Source organism: Lepidochelys olivacea (assembly GCF_965140295.1).
Source record: "Lepidochelys olivacea isolate rLepOli2 genome assembly, chromosome: 1".
NCBI lineage: Eukaryota > Metazoa > Chordata > Testudines > Cheloniidae > Lepidochelys > Lepidochelys olivacea.
In genome coordinates this window covers 122,575,430-122,596,834 of record NC_140411.1, presented here as the reverse complement: position 1 = coordinate 122,596,834, position 21,405 = coordinate 122,575,430, and the positions used below count along the sequence as shown (strand labels likewise).

The 21,405-nt window shown below is 43.4% G+C and overlaps 1 protein-coding gene across 1 annotated transcript in view; it reads left to right on the top strand.

Moving 5' to 3' along the window:
• The window catches only part of ATP10A (ATPase phospholipid transporting 10A (putative)), a 163,988-nt gene that overhangs the window by 76,131 nt on the left and 66,452 nt on the right, over positions 1-21,405 (top strand). The window contains exon 3 of the mRNA XM_084639464.1: positions 13,955-14,040. Within this exon, the coding sequence (XP_084495590.1) occupies positions 13,955-14,040 (86 nt within the window). The remainder of the gene's footprint in view (positions 1-13,954; positions 14,041-21,405) is intronic.

Genomic DNA, 21,405 nt, shown 5'->3' with positions numbered 1-21,405 from the left:
AAGCAAGTTAAGAGCAGGTTTTTCGGCCTTTCCTTTAAATTTTCCTGGTTGTTGCATCATTTAAATATGGCTTTCTTTAACAAAACCGAGTGTCGTGGTTGGTTATTCCTTAGTCCTAGATACTAACTGCTGTGCTGTTGGGAAGGGGAAATCATTTTATAATATCTGTTACCAAATATGATATTTTCATATCAAACACTGAGCATTTTTGAATTCAGGGCCAAAGTAAGGCTATGTCTACACTAGCACTTTTATTGGTATAATTTATGTCGCTCAGGGGTATGCAAAGAACACCCTCCTAAGTGTCATAAGTTACACTGACAGAAGCATTGGTGTGCCCAGCACTACGTTGGCGGGACACTGTCTCCCACCGAGATATCTACTGCTGCTCGTTGGAGGTGGTTTAATTATGTTGACAACAGCGCTCTCTCCCGTCGCCTTAAAGTCCTACGTGAGCAATCTTACAGTGGCACAGCTGCATCGGTATGGCTGTGCCGCTGTAAGTTAACTAGTGTAAACATGGTCTAAGGCACTCTGGAGCCCTAGGAGTAGCATGACTCACAGCTCCCCATGGCATTGCCCCTAGTGCCCCACCCCCATTCCATAGGCACACCCTCACACGGAGAGGCAATGGCAGGGGCTCCTCCCATTCCACAGAGGTAAGGTCAGCAGCATGGGACCACCTCTATTTCATGGACCCACAACAGGGCTTCACGGGCTCCATTTCTCCTCCAAAAAGGCAGGGGCGGCAGCAGAGAGGTTATGTTTCTAAAGCATGGCTCGTGGGCTCTTCAACATTTACGCAACAAGGAGCCCATGTTAATTAGTAAAACAGACACTTAGCTAGGTCCAGACAACAGCATCACAGAAATGTTAATTTACCCAGAGCGGTTCTCAAGTTCCCCAACTCTCTCCTATATGGTGTATGTCACAGTGTTATAAATCTTAGATTTATTGTTATCCTCCCATCTCCCCTGCTCCTCCCTCAGAAGAGCTATCATAGAGGTAGTTGGCTCTGGTATTATGTGAGGATGAGGTTTTCTTAATCCTATGATATCATCAGGAGCACCAGTGCAGCAAGTCTCTGATAAAGGATGATGATAAAAAAATACAATTCCAGGCTAAGACTTTATGCCAGTTTCCAGTTTGGAGAGCATGTTACCACTTAGTTATATCACTTAGAAATTAGAGACTATAATGGAAAGACTGACAGAAATGTAACAGTGGTGTCATCACTAATGGTACCCTGTAATAGTCCAATCTAATGCTCCATTTTCATTATCCATATTAGGACTGTTCTGTTTTCTCCAACAGCAAGGACTAGAATCTCACAGAAGCAGAGGTTCCCTGCAGGTTACAGATTTCACCCATTTGCAAAATAAGATTAGAATCAGCCTATATAAACACTTCTGTGTAATGTCGTGAGATAAACTCTTTTATCTAAATTGCATTTCTGAAATGGAAATGAAATAGGTACATCAGGCTCCACCATTCACATCTGGTATCCCATTAATCTTAGTATTTACTATTTATAAAGGACATTTCCATCACCAGTCACTGCTTTGTGGTGTTGGGGCTCTAGAGTTCCATTTTAAAATTTTGCAGGAAAGAGAGAGAAAGTCTCTTCCATTGGTGCTGGCACACAGCTCCAAGAGGAGAACTGTAAGATCAGAGAAACATAAATACATGGAAGAGTTAGTTGCACCCCTACCCTCTGACACCTCCTCTTCATGGGAGGGCAGCGACCCTTCTTCCTCTCTTTCTTCTCTCCTTCCCTTTCCTTTTGGCAGATCTCTGTGGGAGGAGAGCATATGCCCAAGGACTCCCCTCTTGTCAGCAGCTTCTTTTAAGAGGTGAGGAGGCGGCTAAACAACTCACTTTCCTTGCTTCCTGCTTTTATTTCCTTTTCCCAGCAACAGTTCTACTCATGAGTCGTCTGAGCAGCCCTCACCCCTGACTATTAGGGATATGTCTACACAGCTCCCAGGAGCTTTCCTGCCCCAGTCAGAATACTCAGGTTAGCACTCTAAAAACAGCTGTGTAGACATTGCTTTGAAGCTATGGCTCGGGGTAGAGCTTGAGTCCTGAAGCCCACCCATCTCCCGAGGCTTCAGAGCCTGAGCTCTAGCCCAAGCTGCAAATTCCAAGTGCAGTCTTCAGTTACGTTTAGAGCCACTAGTGTGAGCCCCACAAGCCCAAGCCTCTCGACCCAGGCTGGGAGGCTTGCCGCCACCGGAGGTGTAGACACACCCTAGGAGGCTGTGGTGGTAACAGCAAGAGGCCCCTTTATTTTTGGAAGCTTTCTTGGGCCTTAGTGCTGTCAAATTAAAATTCTGTGCACTCTATACTGCATAACACACGGCGTGTGAGATTTTAATTTAGCAATTTGACAGCCAGCAGAAAGGCTGGTAGTGGTGTTGAGCAACAGTATCAAGCAAAGGTGAGGAAAGCATGGACTACTGGGGAGTTAAGAGGACATGGACAAGGTGTGGAAGAATATCACTGTATCCTCTTGGAGGGGTTGTGAGGATGAAATTAGTCAGAGTTCATAAGGTAACAGCCTATGTTGCACACAGAACTTTTTCAAACACTAAAGCTTTGGTCTCTGTTTTTATTCAAAGGTTGGGCTAATGTTTGGGTTGGTTCTTGGTAAGTTAATCCATTCCACTGTCTGGCCTTTGGTAACTATGGATCTCCACATTCTTAACCTTCAGTCAAATTCTGGATCCATATTTGGGAAGCTACTTCAACCATGAAATGCTCTTTTTCCTCGCAACTACCTCCTTATAGTGTTAGTCTCCTTCAGGTGCAAAGACAAGTGAGGAACGAATGGTATAAGTTTAAACGTGTACACCAGATCAGAAGCTGCCCAGAACCATTCACTGTAACAGAGCTGGAATGGACACTGGGTAGCATCAAGTGTGGAACAGCTGCGGGCTATGACAACATATCTCCAGAATTCCTGAAAAACCTTGGCCCCCATGCTTAGCTTTGGCTTGTGGAATTCTTCACCAGAGTCATCAGTGAAAGGAGGCTACCAAAGATACGGTGCACCACAAAAGTCATTGGCCTCCTAAAGCCTGGAAAAGATCCAAGTCAGGGGTCAAACTATCATCCCATATCATTATTGTCAGTGTGCTTCAAGGCACTGGAGCGCTTGGTCCTACAGCGCATACTACCCGACATGGAGAGAATTTTGAGCCCTAACCAAGACGGCTTTCGCTGAGGTGGTAGCACATGCAACAAGTACTCATGCTGACCACACTTGTTGAAAATGGCTTCCAAAGAAACTTGAAAACAGGCACTGTTTTCTTCGATACGGTATGGCGCACTGAGCTGCTCGTGAAGGTATCACAGGTCCTGCTACCTTGGGTCACAGGCATCGTTGAACTGTTCCTCTGCAATAGGCCATTCAGAGTCCATGTGGGGGAGAAGATGAGTGCTTGGAGACAACAGAGCAATGGGTTACCCAGGGCTCTGTGCTTTCACCAATACTGTTCAACCTTTACATCAATGACCTGCCAACAACGGAGTCATGAAAGTTCATTTACACAGACTACATCTGTTGCAGTACCAGGCCCGGATGTTCCATGAGTTTCATGCTGCCTTAAACTTGGACATGACAAAGTTAGCTGACTACTGTAGAGTTGGCGCCTCCAGCCAAGTGTCATAAAAACAGTCTCCAGTTTGTTCCATCTTCATCACGCCAGCACAACCCAAGAACTGAAAGTTTATCTGAATGGTCAGAAGGTGAAGCATGAAGTAGAACCGGTCTATCTAGGTGTGACCTTAGACCGCACACTGAGTTACCATGCCCACCTGAAGATGACAGCAGCTAAAGTTAAGACACGCAACAATCTTCTTAACAAACTGGCAGGTTTGTCATGGTCATGCTCGTGCTCCAACTCTGCAGACATCAGCTCTTGCTACCTCGTATTTGATGGCGGAGTACTGCACACCAGTATGAAGCCGATCGTCACACACCAAACTGGTGGATATGCAGTTACATGCCTCCATGCGGATCATCTCTGGCACCCTGTGTCCTACTCCACTCTGCATTCAGCCTGTATCGCTGGGGCCTTCATGACAGCCTTTTGTGCAGTTGTGGCACAACACAGATGATGACGCACGTTGTCGATGAATGCCTGCTGACTGGGTTCAGTGGTGGCCTCGAAGAACTGCATGACGCCACTGAAGATGCCATCACTTGGCCTGACAACTATGCACATGCTAAATAAATAGAGTACTCACTACATCAAACCACTTCAGAAGCTCTTCACTAGCTCACTGCTCTGGACTTGGTTATTTGAACATTGCTAATCCTCTCGCTTGCCATACAAACAATAAGTTTGTACTCAGCCATCTGTCTTGTTCACATCTCTCTGGAAGCTGTGTAATATTTAATGTTCTGCTCAAGACTTCACCAACTCATAGGGGTATATGAAAAAAAATGCTCATAAAAGTTCTACGTGTGTCAACTTCCTTGGTTAGTGGATTGTCCCATGACTGGCTAAAATTTTTTGACCAAATTGCTACTTAAGAATGGTGGAGTACTTCTCAGGAACATCAAAGTTGTTTTCCTGAATATTGAATATTGCACAGATCACTCATATTTTCCATTAGATCACTTCAGTAAGAACAGGATCTGTCCCCAAGTGTATTTGGCTTGTGCAACTATACATCCTTGTTCTCTTTAAACATTGCCCGGAGGGAAAAAAAACTAGTTATAGTAGTAGTCAATGAGGAAAACAAAGCTGTTAAATTCTGATTTACTGTTTGGTCTTTTTCCCCACCCTAAATACCATAGATCAAATGGCTTTTTTTTCCCCCTTGTGAAGTAGCAGCATAGATAAATTCTGTTGTGGATGCTAATGCTGTTTAGACATTTTAAAATGATCACTACTTTAATGTATAAACAACTGCTAAGAGTGCATTCTTCATATTTTGTATAAATAACATTGTTATGTTTCAGAGTAGCTGCCGTGTTAGTCTGTATTCACAAAAAGAAAAGGAGTACTTGTGGCACCTTAGAGACTAACCAATTTATTTGAGCATAAGCTTTCGTGAGCTACCGCTCACTTCATCGGATGCATCATGCATCATGCATCCGATGAAGTGAGCTGTAGCTCACGAAAGCTTATGCTCAAATAAATTGGTTAGTCTCTAACATTGTTACGTAATTCAGACTGCACATTAATAAGATGCTAGATTAATTTTATACAGTAAATGAAGTAGCTTACTGTATAAGGCAATAATATGGGCAAATATATCAACACTGAGTATGTTTTTGTTATTTCTGTAAACTTTTTGAATTAAAGTTTTGACTACTTGCATATCTTCCCTCCCTTCCCACCCCCAAAAAATCTTAAAGCCTCCATCACAGCTATTATCCTTCAAGGAGAGGACTGAATGGGATGCCCTTTTTAACCAATTAACACCAGATGCTCTGGCTAGTGGCCAGAAAAGTCACAGTTGTGTAATGTGAGGTTCTTTTCCCCCATCTCCACGTACAAGGGGTTGAGTACATTCCTCCAGTATCCTGCCAGCTCATGCCATTCTGGGGAGGGTCTAGACCAAAACCAGAAATGAAACTCAAATTTCTTATGTGGTAAAGTAGAGCAGACCACTGAACAAGAACATTTTTATAACAAATATACATCATTATTTAACATATAAAACTGTCTCACTTGGCCAGGCAATGGGCTTTGCTTCCTAAGCTATGACAATTTAGAGGTTTGCCGGCAGAATCATGCTATGTCTACACTTTGAGTGAGGGGTGTGATTCCCAGCTTGTATACACATACTTGCTCTCGGTCAATGTTGCTGATGCCCATGCTGCCACGGCTATGCTGCTGTTTATTAGGCGCAAGTGGTGTTCTCGTCCATCCTCCCCTGGGAAAGAAAAGGCTGGGGTAGGGAACGTCAAATCGTGGAAGTCAATGAATGGCTACGCAGGTGTGTCGGAGAGAAGGCTTAGGATTCTTCGACCATGGGATGGTGTTCCAAGAAGGAGGAGTGCTAGGCAGAGACGGGCTCCACTTAACGAAGAGAGGAAAGAGCATCTTCGCGAGCAGGCTGGCTAACCTAGTGAGGAGGGCTTTAAACTAGGTTCACCGGGGGAAGGAGACCAGAGCCCTGAGGTAAGTGGGGAAGCGGGATACCGGGAGGAAGCACAAGCAGGAGCGTGTGAGAGGGGAGGGCTCCTGCCTCATACTGAGAACAAGGGGTGATCAGCGGGTTATCTCAAGTGCCTATATACAAATGCACAAAGCCTGGGAAACAAGCAGGGAGAACTGGAGGTCCTGGCAAAGTCAGGGAATTATCATGTGATTGGAATAACAGAGACTTGGTGGGATAACTCGCATGACTAGAGTACTGTCATGGATGGGTATAAACTGTTCAGGAAGGACAGGGAGGCCAGAAAAGGTGGGGGAGTTGAACTGTATGTAAGGGAGCAGTATGACTGCTCAGAGCTCAAGTATGAAACTGCAGAAAAACCTGAGAGTCTCTGGATTAAGTTTAGAAATGTGAGCAACAAGGATGATGTCGTGGTGGGAGTCTGCTATAGACCACTGGACCAGGGGGATGAGGTGGACGAGGCTTTCTTCCGGCAACTCGCAAAAGCTACTAGATCGCACACCCTGGTTCTCATGGGCGACTTCAATCATCCTGATATCTGCTGGGAGAGCAATACAGCGGTGCACAGACAATCCAGGAAGTTTTTGGAAAGTGTAGGGGACAATATCCTGGTGCAAGTGCTGGAGGAACCAACTAGGGGCGGAGCTCTTCTTGACCTGCTGCTCACAAACCGGGAAGAATTAGTAGGGGAAGCAAAAGTGGATGGGAACCTGGAAGGCAGTGACCATGAGATGGTCGAGTTCAGGATCCTGACACAAGGAAGAAAGGAAAGCAGCAGAATATGGACCCTGGACTTCAGAAAAGCAGACTTTGACTCCCTCAGGGAACTGATGGGCAAGATCCCCTGGGTGAATAACATGAGGAGAAAAGGAGTCCAGGAGAGCTGGCTGTATTTTAAAGAATCCTTATTGAGGTTATAGGAACAAAGCATCCCGATGTGTAGAAAGAATAATATGGCAGGCGACCAGCTTGGCTTAACAGTGAAATCCTTGCTGATTTTAAACACAAAAAAGAAGCTTACAAGAAGTGGAAGATTGGACAAATGACCAGGGATGAGTATATAAATATTGCTTGGGCTTGCAGGAGTGAAATCAGGAAGGCTAAATCACACCTGTAGTTGTAGCTAGCGAGGGATGTTAAGAGTAACAAGAAGGGTTTCTTCAGGTATGTTGGCAATAAGAAGAAAGCCAAGGAAAGTGTGGGCCCCTTACTGAATGAGGGAGGCAACCTAGTGACAGAGGATGTGGAAAAAGTTAATGTACTCAATGCTTTTTTTGCCTCTGTCTTCACGAACAAGGTCAGCTCCCAGACTACTGCACTGGGCAGCACAGCATGGTGAGGAGGTGGCCAGCCCTCTGTGAAGGAAGAAGTGGTTCAGGACTATTTAGAAAAACTGGACGTGCACAAGTCCATCGGGCCAGATGCGTTGCATCCGAGAGTGCTAAAGGAATTGGCGGATGTGATTGCAGAGCCATTGGCCATTATCTTTGAAAACTCATGGTGATCGGGGGAAGTCCCGGAAGACTGGAAAAAGGCTAATGTAGTGCCAATCTTTAAAAAAGGGAAGAAGGAGGATCCTGGGAACTACAGGCCAGTCAGCCTCACCTCAGTCCCCGGAAAAATCGTGGAGCATGTCCTCAAGAAATCAATTCTGAAGCACTTAGACGAGAGGAAAGTGACCAGGAACAGTCAGCATGGATTCACTAAGGGAAAGTCATGCCTGACTAATATAATTGCCTTCTATGATGAGATAACTGGTTCTGTGGATGAAGGGAAAGCAGTGGATGTGTTGTTCCTTGACTTTAGCAAAACTTTTGACACAGTCTCCCACAGTATTCTTGTCAGCAAGTTAAAGAAGTATGGGCTGGATGGACGCACTACAAGGTGGGTAAAAAGTTGGCTAGATTGTCGGGCTCAACGGGTAGTGATCAATGGCTCCATGTCTAGTTGGCAGCCGGTATCTAGCGGAGTGCCCCAAGGGTCGGTCTTGGGGCCGGTTTTGTTCAATATCTTCATTAATGATCTGGAGGATGGTGTGGATTGCACCCTCAGCAAGTTTGCGGATGACACTAAACTGGGAGGAGTGGTAGATATGCTGGAGGGCAGGGATATGATACAGAGGGACCTAGACAAATTGGAGGATTGGGCCAAAAGAAATCTGATGAGGTTCAACAAGGACAAGTGCAGAGTCCTGCACTTAGGACGGAAGAATCCAATGCACCGCTACAGACTAGCGACCGAATGGCTAGGCAGCAGTTCTGCAGAAAGGGACCAAGGGGTGACAGTGGACGAGAAGCTGGATATGAGTCAACAGTGTGCCCTTGTTGCCAAGAAGGCCAATGGCATTTTGGGGTTTATAAGTAGGGGCATTGCCAGCAGATCGAGGGACGTGATCGTTCCCCTCTATTTGACACTGGTGAGGCCTGATTTGGAGTACTGTGTCCAGTTTTGGGCCCCACACTACAAGAAGGATGTGGAGAAATTGGAGAGAGTCCAGCGAAGGGCAACAAAAATGATTAGGGGACTGGAACACAGGACTTATGAGGAGAGGCTGAGGGAACTGGGATTGTTTAGTCTACGGAAGAGAAGAATGAGGGGGGATTTGATAGCTGCTTTTAACTACCTGAAAGGTGGATCCAAATAGGATGGATCTAGACTATTCTCAGTGATAGCAGATGACAGGACAAGGAGTAATGGTCTCAAGTTGCAGTGGGGGAAATTTAGGTTGGATATTAGGAAAAACTTTTTCACTAGGAAGGTGGTGAAACACTGGAATGCGTTACCTACGGAGGTGGTGGAATCCCCTTCCTTAGAAGTTTTTAAGGTCAGGCTTGACAAAGCCCTGGCTGGGATGATTTAGTTGGGATTGGTCCTGCTCTGGGCAGGGGGTTGGACTAGATGGCCTCCAGAGGTCCCTTCCAACTCTGTTATTCTATGATTCTATGATTCTATATTCCTGAGCTACCCCAAGTATGTGTAAACAAGCTTAGAATCACATGCCTCTGTCAAAGTACAGACATAGCCTCTGGAGGGTTGACACTGGACTGTAGGATTGTCCTGTGGTTAAGACACTGAACTGGGTCTTAGGAGAACTGAGTTCAGTTTCTGGCTTTGCCTCAGGCTTTCTGCAGGATCCTAGCTAAGTCATTTGATCCTTCTGTGTCTTAGTTCTCCATCTGTAAAATGGGGATAATAATATTTCCTTTCTCCCAAGTCTTTTTAGGTTGTAAGCTCTTCAGAGCAGGAGTGGATTACAGCACCGAACACAATGGGACTCTGGTCTCAGTTGAGGGCATGTAGGTGCTAACATAACACCACTGCTGAGTACTACCATGAAGACTGATATACGCTGCTGTAGGGACCCTAGACTTGCGATGTATTCAGGCTTAAATGAATCTGAATACATAGAATTCCTTGCTAAACAACTTCTCCCTTTTTGTGATGAAATAGTTTTTTAAGGGTGGAAAATAAAATCCATTGGGAGAGGAAAAACACTAGGGGGTTGCTGGTGGGGATTTTTTGCATGTAAATATATAAATTTAACCTCATATAGTCAAAATACTTATTTGTACAGCATAAGAATTACACTCTTTGATAGAGGATCGTAGTCTTCATTTGGCCTCATTTTCCTAGCAACACCTTCAGATTGCTGTTCTTATACAAGAACATAGACACAGTTGCCTCTCACTTGCTGATGTATTAGGACCAACATAAAAAGGAGCAAAACTTTGATCAGCATGAAACCTTGTGTTAACTTAGTAGCTTCTTTATATGCATCCAAAGCAACCTCATGCAGGCAGTATTTAATGTATTTGCTCATTCATTTACAAAGAGGCAATTTCATGTCAAAACTGTCAGCATCTGTAATACAATACAGTGTATCTACACTTTCATTTCACAAGGAAAGAAAGAAGCCATTTGATTTATTTATGAGCTAAAGAGCTTTAGCAGTAAATCAAAATTGCTTACCTCAGACTATTACTGTAATTGAATTTTCCCCTATCCCGGATACTAGCTGGTTAAAGGTTATAGTGGCATATTTTTAAGGAATTGTAAGAGAACTCAAATATACAAGCAGCAGTGAAAGGTATAATTTTAGCTCCAAAAAGGAGTCGTATAGTAAAATTATACACCAGACAGGACAAAACAAATATGCTTTGTGGTACTGATGTGGAAGTCTGCTTGTATTACTTCTTTCAGATCTTGACAGGATCTTTGTTCTTGATGTAAAATGGATTTTTTTAAAGCTGTTGGCTTTGTTGGCAGGTGTTCCTGGGAGGAAGGAAACACAGTCCATAAACTTGCAATTTCTGTAAAAGTTAATGTAGCTACACAGCTTTGGAGCCATACTCTGTTTGCTGAGTTCAGCAGCCACAGAGAGCTTTCATTTGATTAGCTTGGCCTTTGGTGTTAAGTGTCTCTAGGATTTCCTGAGAGACATTTATCAAAGGAATTAAGACTTTTTTTTAAGAGCACTGAATGAAAATGTATGCTCAATAAACTAAAGCCTGCTCAAAAGTGACATTATTGTGCGCTATAATGAAACCCCTATGAGTTGGTGAAGTCCCTACCCAGCTTAAATATTGTTTGTCCTTCCGTTTACACAGAAGGTCTGTCTACACTATGATAACGAACCTGTGGCGCTTAATCCCAGAGCCCAGGTCAGCTGATTCGGGCACAGGGCTTGGATTGTGGGGGTATAAAATTGCAGTGTAGATGTTTGGGCTCAGGCTGGAGCCCAGGCTCTGAGACCCACCCCCCCGAATCTGAACATCTACACTGCAATTTTATAGCCTCACTACCCAAGCCCCACAAGCCCAAGTCAGCTGACTCAGACCAGTTGTAGCTGTGCCATGGGTCTTTTATTGCTGTATAGATGTACCCCCTAGACTTTAAAATGGTCTGGCACTAACCCTTTATATAATTTGCAGCTAGGACAATAATGTGTTTTACTGAAATATCTTCAGTGATTTTCATATGTTGCTAGGTTGGTGTGTGTGACAGAGATTAACTCAGTTTTCTGGTATACGTTTTTTTGTATGGTGAATGATGTTGGATTGACAGTCTGGTGGACTGGTTTTTCTATTTATCCACAGACCAGGTATTATATGGGCAGTGCAAGATTTCCAGCCTGCTCCCCAATGTGTCTTAGTCTGACTTGGAGGGACGTCACCCGGTCCCCACTCATGCTCTCTGCTGATTGGCGGCTAAGGCATATAATGGGGAGTTCCCAGATAGTGCTAGTTGCCAAGGTAGTGTTTATCGTGTGAACCCTTGAACACTGGAAGTAGGAATGAGATCACCCTGAGATAGGGGACAACTGAGGTGTTTGGAAGCAGACCTCAGACTTCAAGGTTTGAAGACTTTTAAGAGTATTCTCACTGGTGAACCCTCAGTTCTGTCTGAAAAGTTGTGTACACCACTCTGAAGGTGGTTAAAGGGACTAGTAGAGGAACACATGGCCAAAGGGTTGAATGAGTAATTTATGCAGTATTCTCATCTTATCTTGGCCTGGAGTCTTGAGACCTGAATACTTCCATTGACTTCAGAAAACAATGTTTAAAAAAATATTTAAATGTATTACATAGTGATTTTAAGTAATTAAGCACCTGAGTAGCTCCACTGAAGTGATGTAAAATTAAGTAGATGCTCTAATACATAGCTGGATTGAAACCTACATTTGTCCAAGGGGACAAACTCTTCGATTGTGATTTCGCAACATTCAGGGGGTATTTTACAACATGGGGTTAAGACATTTTTCCACAATATCACACAGCATTACTTTCTTCTGGACAAATATTACAATTATTCTACTGATACGACAGAGAAGGCAGAAACCCAGATTTAACTGTTAGATTCCAGGTGAATGTAAGAGTCTGGCACTTTTACTCATAAACTGACCTATTTGATGTACAAGTCATTGATTCACAATAACTACGGAACCCAGTAATGCTATTTTACAGTCACTTTTCGTAATGAACTACACTTAAAAAATTCAAAAGCCCAATCTGTTTGAGATAATACTAACAATTCTCCTCAGCCTGTATATTTTGGCTACCTGGCTCCCAATATGTGCCCAAATCACCTATTGTGTCTTAGGTTCTTTGATGCTCGCTTTATAGGAATATGTGAACCAGCAGCTTCCTGGCAGCTCACAGTTACACATTGTTCATGTTACTTATTTGTTTTTCTTGATTGCAAGTTGAATTCTGTATACAAATGTGACTCTGTCACCTGATTCTGTGGCCTGAGATGCCACTGTAGTCCTCGACCCCATCTTCTCAGCCCTGCTTCTTCTCTTGCTTCTCACAAATGTAACAGTCTTCACAAGATGTCATACTTTGGCACTTTTGAAAATCTCATGAGGCACTTAATCTGCATCTTTAGACACCTACATATTTTTGAAAAATCTAGCCCTTGTTGACCAGAAACAGTCCATTCATTCACTATTTATAGTCAACTATAGCCCTAATAAATAATTTCCTTTATTTAAGAAATCAGTTAGTTTTAAATGCAAAACATGTTTTGCTAAACTTTTTTTCCCTTGTATCTGACACATGTAAGGTAGTTTTACTTAACTAATAAATTATGAGTAGGGGAGTTGGACAATAATTTAATGACAGATGTTAAAAAGTTAAAGCTTTATAACCATTAAAACACAAATTGTCACTATCATATGTGAATATATCACAAAGTAAATATCCCAAAATCAAATTCTAAGAAGTTCTCAAGCAGCATTTTTCTTATTTTGCCTATCTGTAAATTGCGATTGTTATCGGTAGAAATAGATTTTCATTGGTACAGTGAAATTGACATTTACTGATATATACCAATAAAAATATTATCTTTCCAAGCCCATGTAAAAGCTGTATTTGGTTGTAAATCAACATGTTATAATGGTTGGCAACCAATGAGAATGAATTTTTCTTTAGGAAAATAAATAAAAACTACAAATGCAAAACAAGATTAAAATCAATTATTTAAATCAAGCTGCTTTCTGATTTAAATTATTGAGATAGGGTATTTAAATCACTTTGATTTAACTCAATCCACCATGTGTTTAATACCTCATCGACAGGAAACATCTCATTTCATTAATTAAATGAAATAATTGCTCTATGATAGAACATTCTGTCTCCAACACCATAGTCGGGTAGCTGTTGGTAAATGTCCAATGACCACATGCCAACTTCAGCCTCATTAGCCAGAGTATCAAGTAGAGTTTTGAGTGCTAACTAGGAGAAAAAAGGATCCTACTGTAGGTGTCTAATTACTCTATTGGATTAATACGTCTCAGCTGGTATAAAGCAATTAAGAAATATTGCTTACATTTCAGAAAGTTCGTATTAACTTTTTCCTAGTTCACAATATATCGTCTTATAGTGTTCCAGACTTATAGTTGCTTTGTTTAAATTTGAAGTATTTGAAACCTAGTAATGATACTTTGAATATTTTCAGCCTGCTCAGACCAATTTGATCTTTCCTCTCCAACCCAAAATACATGTGCTCCTCCGTCTAACTTTTTGTTTATTTCATGCCTTTGAGACGTGTGTTCTTTTACTTTGGGGGGGTAGGAAATCATCCTTTTAACAGGAGACTTTCTAAAGCACCCAAGGAATTTTGAAGCACAAGTCTCATTGACTTTCAGTGAGACTTGGGCTGCTAAGTCATTTTTACTGAGGTGCTTTTAAAAAGCCCACCCAAAATATATTATGGATGTTGTGCAAAAAAATAAATAAATAAAATAAAATAAAGTATGCTTCTAAATTAAAGTCTTAATGAAAAGATTAAATATTTAACACTTTTATGATTCCAGGACTCTGAATTTGACCCCCTGAAGTTCACCAGTGTCATTGAATGTGAGAAGCCAAACAATGACTTAAGTAGGTTTCGAGGTTACATGTGAGTATTTCATATAATTACCTTCAGTCTTCAGTCCCTTCTCTATAAGACATTTGACTTCCAGGCTCTCTTCTTCTAGTCCCCTACCTCATTCCCTGCACAGCTTCCAACTTCTGAACCAAATGAGTCAGGAATCCTACAGACAACAGCCTCCTTCACTACACAACCCTGATTCATCCCCAGAGCAGGAGCACCTTGTACACTTACAGAGGTATCAGTTCTACAGAAAAAATAGTATGTGATCATGTAATCCAAGACTGTATCACAATGCGTACACACAAGAGAGATGAATGAGGGTTGCACAGGCAACTTTAATTCTGGCATTTCTTAACTTTGGAATGCTTTCTCTTGCTTATCAAGAATAACTGCTAAAATTGTTCTCTTTTGTAAGGTGCATCTATTTGTGGAATGCTCCGTGTCTTGGGGCAGTCATTCAAAACTCCTGCCTCTCCATTCAGATGGAGTTAGAAGTCTCTCACTTCCATTCCTGAAGATGAATGTATCGGTCAGCTAACACCATGGCTATACATGCCTGAAGCAGGGAAGTAATAGATAAGACTCCCCACCCCCCTCGCCCGATTTCATAATCTGTTTATCCACCCCAGCTTCAAAGAGTATGAGTTCAGGATGGACACTCCTTCGTACATTATCTGAACATTATAAATGCCATGGAACAGATTTTCAGCTTGTGCAAATCAGCATAGCTCCTTTGCAGCTACATCGGTTTAGACCAGCTGAGACTGCGGCCCTGTACTAGTACCACAAGACATACAGCTCATGTTAAGATGAGAGCTGGTATTACTTACTTACCTACTTCTTTGTTTTTTTAGTTTGAGTATTTTTTATAGTACAGTTTTGGGGTGTGTGTTCCCCTCGAGTTTTCCTTTGAGGTGAGTTTCCTTGCCTTTGGGCCCCTGTTTCCTTGCAGCCTTTCCTAGCAGGTTATGCCAAAAACCCCAGGATTAAAGCCCTGCCAGACCGGCCACAGGTCTTTCCCCCTCAGTGACAGGCATTCCAGCTGCCTCCACTGCCTTGGAGAACCCCACATCTTACGGCAATATAAGGTTTGCTCCAGCTTCAAGAGCAGATCTAGGAAGCTGAAAAAAGACAGACTGAAACTGCTCCTCATGGAGTGCTCACTGGGACCCATGGGGTCCGATTCAGCCCCTGTACCTCCGGCTCAGCCACTCAGAGCACTCCAGTGACTCCCTCATCTCCAGCTTTGGTAAGCCAGGACCATGGAGCAACTTCGGGCACTCAGACTTAACTTAAAGACCCCATGCCCTGAGAGACCGTCCAAGAGAAGTGAAAAATCACCACCAAGACCAAGGAGCAAGGAGACCTCACATCCCAGTATAGGCACTGCTGAGGCTTCTAGATACCAAGACTTCAGTGACGAAAGACATCTAGTAAGCTGCATGCCAGAAAGTCTTCGCTCATATTTTGAAACACTAACAATTCTGCATGCAGCAGCACATTCAGCAACAAGTAAGCTGGCCTGTTCCCTAGCAGAATGCCAATTTATTACCAATACTGGTGGTCAGTACACTGTATGCAGATCAGCATACTAGTTGGCACAATGAGCCATTAAAAAGTACAATAAAATACATGGCGGCTGGCCTGCCCCCCAACTTTCTCAGTGTTGCAGATGTGAAGCATTACTGAAGCTGACCTTTTTACTCGCAGTCATAAACTGCACTGAACATACCCAGTCGACTCCACTCAACAACTTGATTTAATCACGGCCACAATTTCTGCTCATCTGTGGATCCCAAAAATCATGACTCGGGCCGCAGAAATCATGAAATTTGCCTAAAAATACTGAGATTTTGTTTTAAAAATACATGGGGGCAGTATGTGCTTTCTGGTTTTACAGCTTTGCTCTGGAGCTATAGGGGCTAGAATTATTTTTAAATTTTAAATAAAAGCTGAAAACCTCACATAATCACATGACTCCAGAAGCCTGGGGCTTTAAGAAACACCAACTATAGTGAGAGTCAGGGGCAGCTCTACCAATTTTGCTGCCCCAAGCCGCCGAATTGCTGCCGCACCCGGAAGAGCAGTGGAGCTGCCGCCCAAAAGCCGCTGCAGCGGGAAGAGCCCTATTCTGAATGCCGCCCCAAGCACCTGGTGAGAGTTGGTAATCTCATGTATATATAAGAGAGTGTTGTAAACTCGCAACATACAAATGTATCTAAAGCCATGGTGCAAATCAGCTTTGCCATCATAAAAAATAAATAAATGTAAAGCTAGTGATGGGGGACATCCAAAAGTTAGAAGTGCATTTCAGAATAAAGTTTTGATGCCTCTTTCTCTGTGGCCTGCTGCAATCAACCTTCCCCAGCAGAACCTGCCACACATCTTCCTCCGAGCAAATCCCCATCCCCTTTATCTGTTATCACCTTGCGTGGAATAAACTGGTGGTCTGCTACTCCCCTCCAGAGGCCCCCTCTCCTCTCTGTTGTTTTCAAAAAGAAGGCCACTGCCTCCCCTCCCAAAGTCAGCATGGTCTCTGGTGATAGTGCTCCCCGCATATGACATCTGGGAATCTGCTTAAAAGGCCTTTGAGGCAAGCAGACCCCCATATGCCCTGGTGAGTAGTTGCTAGGGAAAGCTCAAGGTTCAAGCCAATAGAAAAGTAAGAGATGCCATGATTTTCCGATATTTTTTTCTTTTGGCTGAATTAGAAGGCGCACACGCTATCCGGACACTCTCGCTGGTAAATAAGTCAAACTGACTTGTGCTAATCCTCCTGACCACAAGGGTTAGGCTCAGCCAGTCAAAGATCCAGAAAATATACCAAGTGGCTTCGTCCGTTTGACTTCTACCATGTAGTCAATTCAAGTTCAAAATTAGAAATACACTATTAAAAGCTGCTCAAAGTATTCAGACCCAGATAATGCAAACCCTTCCCTGCCCAGTTTAGAAATCTTTATCAATACGAACAGTTTTGTAAAAAACAAAAACAACAATAAACACTGCACGGTTGTGGAAGATCTTCATATTTTAAAAACAGACAAATTCAGAGAGATTTTAATTTCACACTGAAATCTTCATCTGGCAGTAGCAGCAGGAATCACAGGCATGCCGACATTTTACAGGATTGCTGGATATTTGTTTATAGCCCTTCAACTATTGAGAAAACAATGACAACCCCACAACTTATTTTTCAGGATATCTGAAAAACATGGGGTTGGAGGTGAGAGGAGGCATTTTCTATCTTTTTGTGTGTGTGTTGATATAGTATTGATACATCACCCTATTGATCCCACTCTAGCAAATGGGATACAAGGCAAACAAACAGGAAAAGGCAGAAGTTAGTTGGAGACAGGCTCTGTTAAACACGACTGTTTCCATGCAAATACCTTCTCAATTATGTACTGAAACAATAATTAAATGCAGCTAGTGTAGCCATTTCTCATACTAGGTATGTGCATGTTCTCTAGGTGTTTATATGCCACATATTTTGGGATGATGTCCATGTGAGAAATTGCAGAGCCATGAAACATACTGTATTTATCAAGCACTTCTGACCATCTCACCTACACTCTGCTCTCTAATCCATTCTCCTACAGTCTAGTTCTAACATTCCAAATTTCTGAGCAGCTTCAAAAAGTCACCATTTAAAAAAAAATACTCCCAGAGAAAGGTTTCCTTCTTTCCCTCGAAAATCATATTGGAATGAGTCCCAGGAAGGGGAAAATTCAGTGCTGAACCAGTGCCAGGTTAAAGGTTCAACCCTGCAGAGATAGAAATGGGAGCTCAGCCGTCTCCCCAGTGGACCCACAGCATTTGTGTTTCACCTGGGAAGGCTAGTTCTCAGACCTATCTAATTTACAGAGCGCTGGTTTTGAATTTTTTCCATGCACATCCCCTAGTTTGTAATTTTCTTTCCCCAAATTTCCGTGTCTAAATAGCTTATCATTTTTCTATGTACCTAGTTAGTGGATCATTTGTAGGATGGGGCGGGGAAAAGTGCAGGAAAATAAATGTGTTGTATTTTCCCCAGCTCCTCTCTCCCATGGCTTAGTTTCCTCCATGTCATTTTCTAAGAGTATGTAGAACACCAGTGGATGACTGTGATTTACTTTGTTATGTACAAATGCAAATTAGTAGCAAATGCTATTTGTTTAGCGATGAGTAAGATGGGGAAAAGTTGCCATACAATTCAATACTCCAGATGTGGCCTCACCAGTGCTGAATAGAGGGGAATAATCACTTCCTTTGATCTGCTGGCAATGCTCCTACTAATGCAGCCCAATATGCCATTAGCCTTCTTGGCAACAAGGGCACACTGTTGACTCGTATCCAGCTTCTCATCCACTGTAATCCCCAGGTCCTTTTCTGCAAAACTGCTGCTTAGCCAATGGGTGTCCAGTCTGTAGCAGTGCATGGGATCCTTCTGTCCTAAGTACAGGACTCTGCACTTGTCCTTGTTGAACCTCATCAGATTTCTTTTGGCCCAATCCTCCAATTTGTCTAGGTCACTCTGAACCCTCTCCCTACCCTCCAGCTTGTCTACCTCTCCCCCCAGTTTAGTATCATCCGCAAACTTGCTGAGGGTGCAATCCATCTCATCATCCAGAATGAAGATGTTGAACAAAACCGGCTCCAGGACCGACCCCCGGGGCACTCCGCTTGATACTGGCTGCCAACTAAACATTGAGCCGTTGATCACTACCCATTGAGTCCGATGATCTAGCCAGATTTCTATCCACCTTGTAGTCCATTCATGCAATCCACACTTCTTTAACTTGCTGGCAAGAATACTGTGGGAGACCATATCAAAACTTTGCTAAAGTCAAGGTATATCTCGTCCACCACTTTCCCCATATACACAGAGCCAGTTATCTCATCATAGAAGGCAGTCAGGTTGGTCAGGCATGCCTTACCCTTGGTGAATCCACGATGACTGTTCCTGATCACCTTCCTCTTCTCCAAGTGCTTCAAAATGGATCCCTTGAGGACCTGCTCCATGATTTTTCCAGGGACTGAGGTGAGACTGACCGGTCTGTAGTTCCCTGGATTCTCCTTCTTCCCTTTTTTAAAGATGGGCACTATATTTGCCTTTTTCCAATCATCCAGGACCTCCCCCAATCACCACGAGTTTTCAAAGATAATGGCCAATGGTTCTGCAATCACATCAGCCAACTCTCTCAGCACTATCGGATGCATCAGGTCCGGACCTATGGACTTGTGCATGTCCAGCTTTTCTAAATAGTCCTTAACCTGTTCTTTCACCACTGAGGGCTGCTCCCTTTCTCCCCATACTGTGCTGCCCAGTGCAGCAGTCTGGGAGCTGACCATGTCTATGAAGACAGGGGCAAAAACAGCATTGAGTATTTCAGCTTTTTCCACATCATCTGTCACTAGGTTGCCTCCCCCATTCGGTATGGGTCCCACACTTTCCCTGATCTTCTACTTGTTGCTAACATATCTATAGAAACCCTTCTTGTTACCCTTCACATCCCTTGCTAGCTGCAATTCCAATTGTGCTTTGGCATTCCTGATTACACCCCTGCACACTCAAGCAATATTTTTTTACTCCACCCTCATCATTTGTCCAAGTTTCCACTTCTTCCACTTCCACTTCTTCCACTTCCTTTTTGTGTTTAAGCTCACTGAAGATTTCTCTGTTAAGCCAAGCTGGTCGCCTGCCATATTTGCTATTCCTTCTGCACATTGGGATGGTTTGTTCCTGTGCCCTCAGTAAGACTTCTTTAAAATACAGCCAGCTCTCCTGGACTCCTTTCCCCCTCATGTTATTCTCCCAGAAGATCCTGCCCATCAGTTCCCTGAGGGAGTCGAAGTCTGCTTTTCTGAAGTCCAGGGTCCGTATTCTGCTGCTCTCCTTTCTTCCCTGTGTCAGGATCCTGAACTCAACCATCTCATGGTCATTGCCTCCCAGGTTCCCATCCACTTTTGCTTCCCCTACTAATTCTTCCCAGTTTGTGAGCAGCATGTCAAGAAGAGCTCTGCCCCTAGTTGGTTCCTCCAGCACTTGCACCCTAAAGTTGTCCCTAACACTCTTCAAAAACTTTCTGGATTGTCTGTGCACTGCTGTATTGCTCTCCCAGCAGATGTCAAGGTGATTGAATTGCCGTATGAGAACCAGGGCCTATGATCTGGAATTTCTGTTAGGTGTCCGAAAATGTATCACAGACCATGAAATCTGGTTTCCCTCCATAAATCTGGTCTTTTGTGTGCTTTTACCCTATACCAGTGGTGGGCAATCTGCGGCTCACAGGCCACATGCGGCCCATCAGGGTAATCCACGGACAGGCCATGAGACCGTTTGTTTACATTGACCATCCTCAGGTACGGCTGCCTGTAGCTCCCAATGGCTGCGGTTCACTGTTCCCAGCCAATGGGAACAGCGAACTGCGGCCACTGGGTGCTGTGGGCGGCCGTGCCTGCGGATGGTCAATGTAAACAAATGGTCTTGCGGTCCGCAGATTACCATGATGCCCACTACTGCCCTATTCTATACAGATTTCATAGGGGAAACCAGCATTTCTCAAACTGGGGGTCCTGACCCAAAAGGGAGTTGCAGGGCGATCACAAGATTATTTTAGCAGAGTTGCGGTATTGCCACCCTTACTTCTGTGCTGACTTCAGAGCTGGGCGGCCGGAGAGTGGTGACTGTTGGCCAGGGGCCCAGCTCTGAAGGCAGCGCCCTGCCAGCAGCAGCACAGAAGTAAGAGTAGCAGTACCGCAACCCCACCCCCCCACCATTACCTTGCGATTACCCCCCCAGCCAACTCCTACAATTACAACACCTGAAATTTCAAATTTAAATAGCTGAAATCATGAAATTTACAATTTTTAAAATCCTATGACCATGAAGTTGACCAAAATGGACCACCAATTTGGTAGGGCCCTAGTTATAACCGTATACACAAGTTTGTAGTGAACAGTGTATATATATTGCAGTCCGCTGTCATTAACATCTATAAAGAACTTGTGTGGGATATAAAATCACAAACCAGAGCTATTACTTTTCCAGTAGATTTGTGAAAAACAAGTCCACGTATTAACAGGGAAGTTAACTACAATTTGAACACTTTACTGGAAACTTAAGCTAATATCCTGGTAATTCAGAGTCAAGCTGCGGGAGGATTTGGTCTTAAAAAGCAGAGAAGGCATAGTACTCAGAATAGTAGGATTACTGCAGTCCATTGTGGATAATTTAACAAATTATTCTCCCTTGAGTGTATAAATCTTTTATACATCCCAAATACTCAGACTTCTAAGCTGGCAGTGAATGATTGCTGCTTATTGTGCTGAGCACAAACTTAGGAAGTCCATGATCCAGGGATGGGACAGTGATGAGAGAGGACAAAAGCAGAATTTTTGTAACTCAGA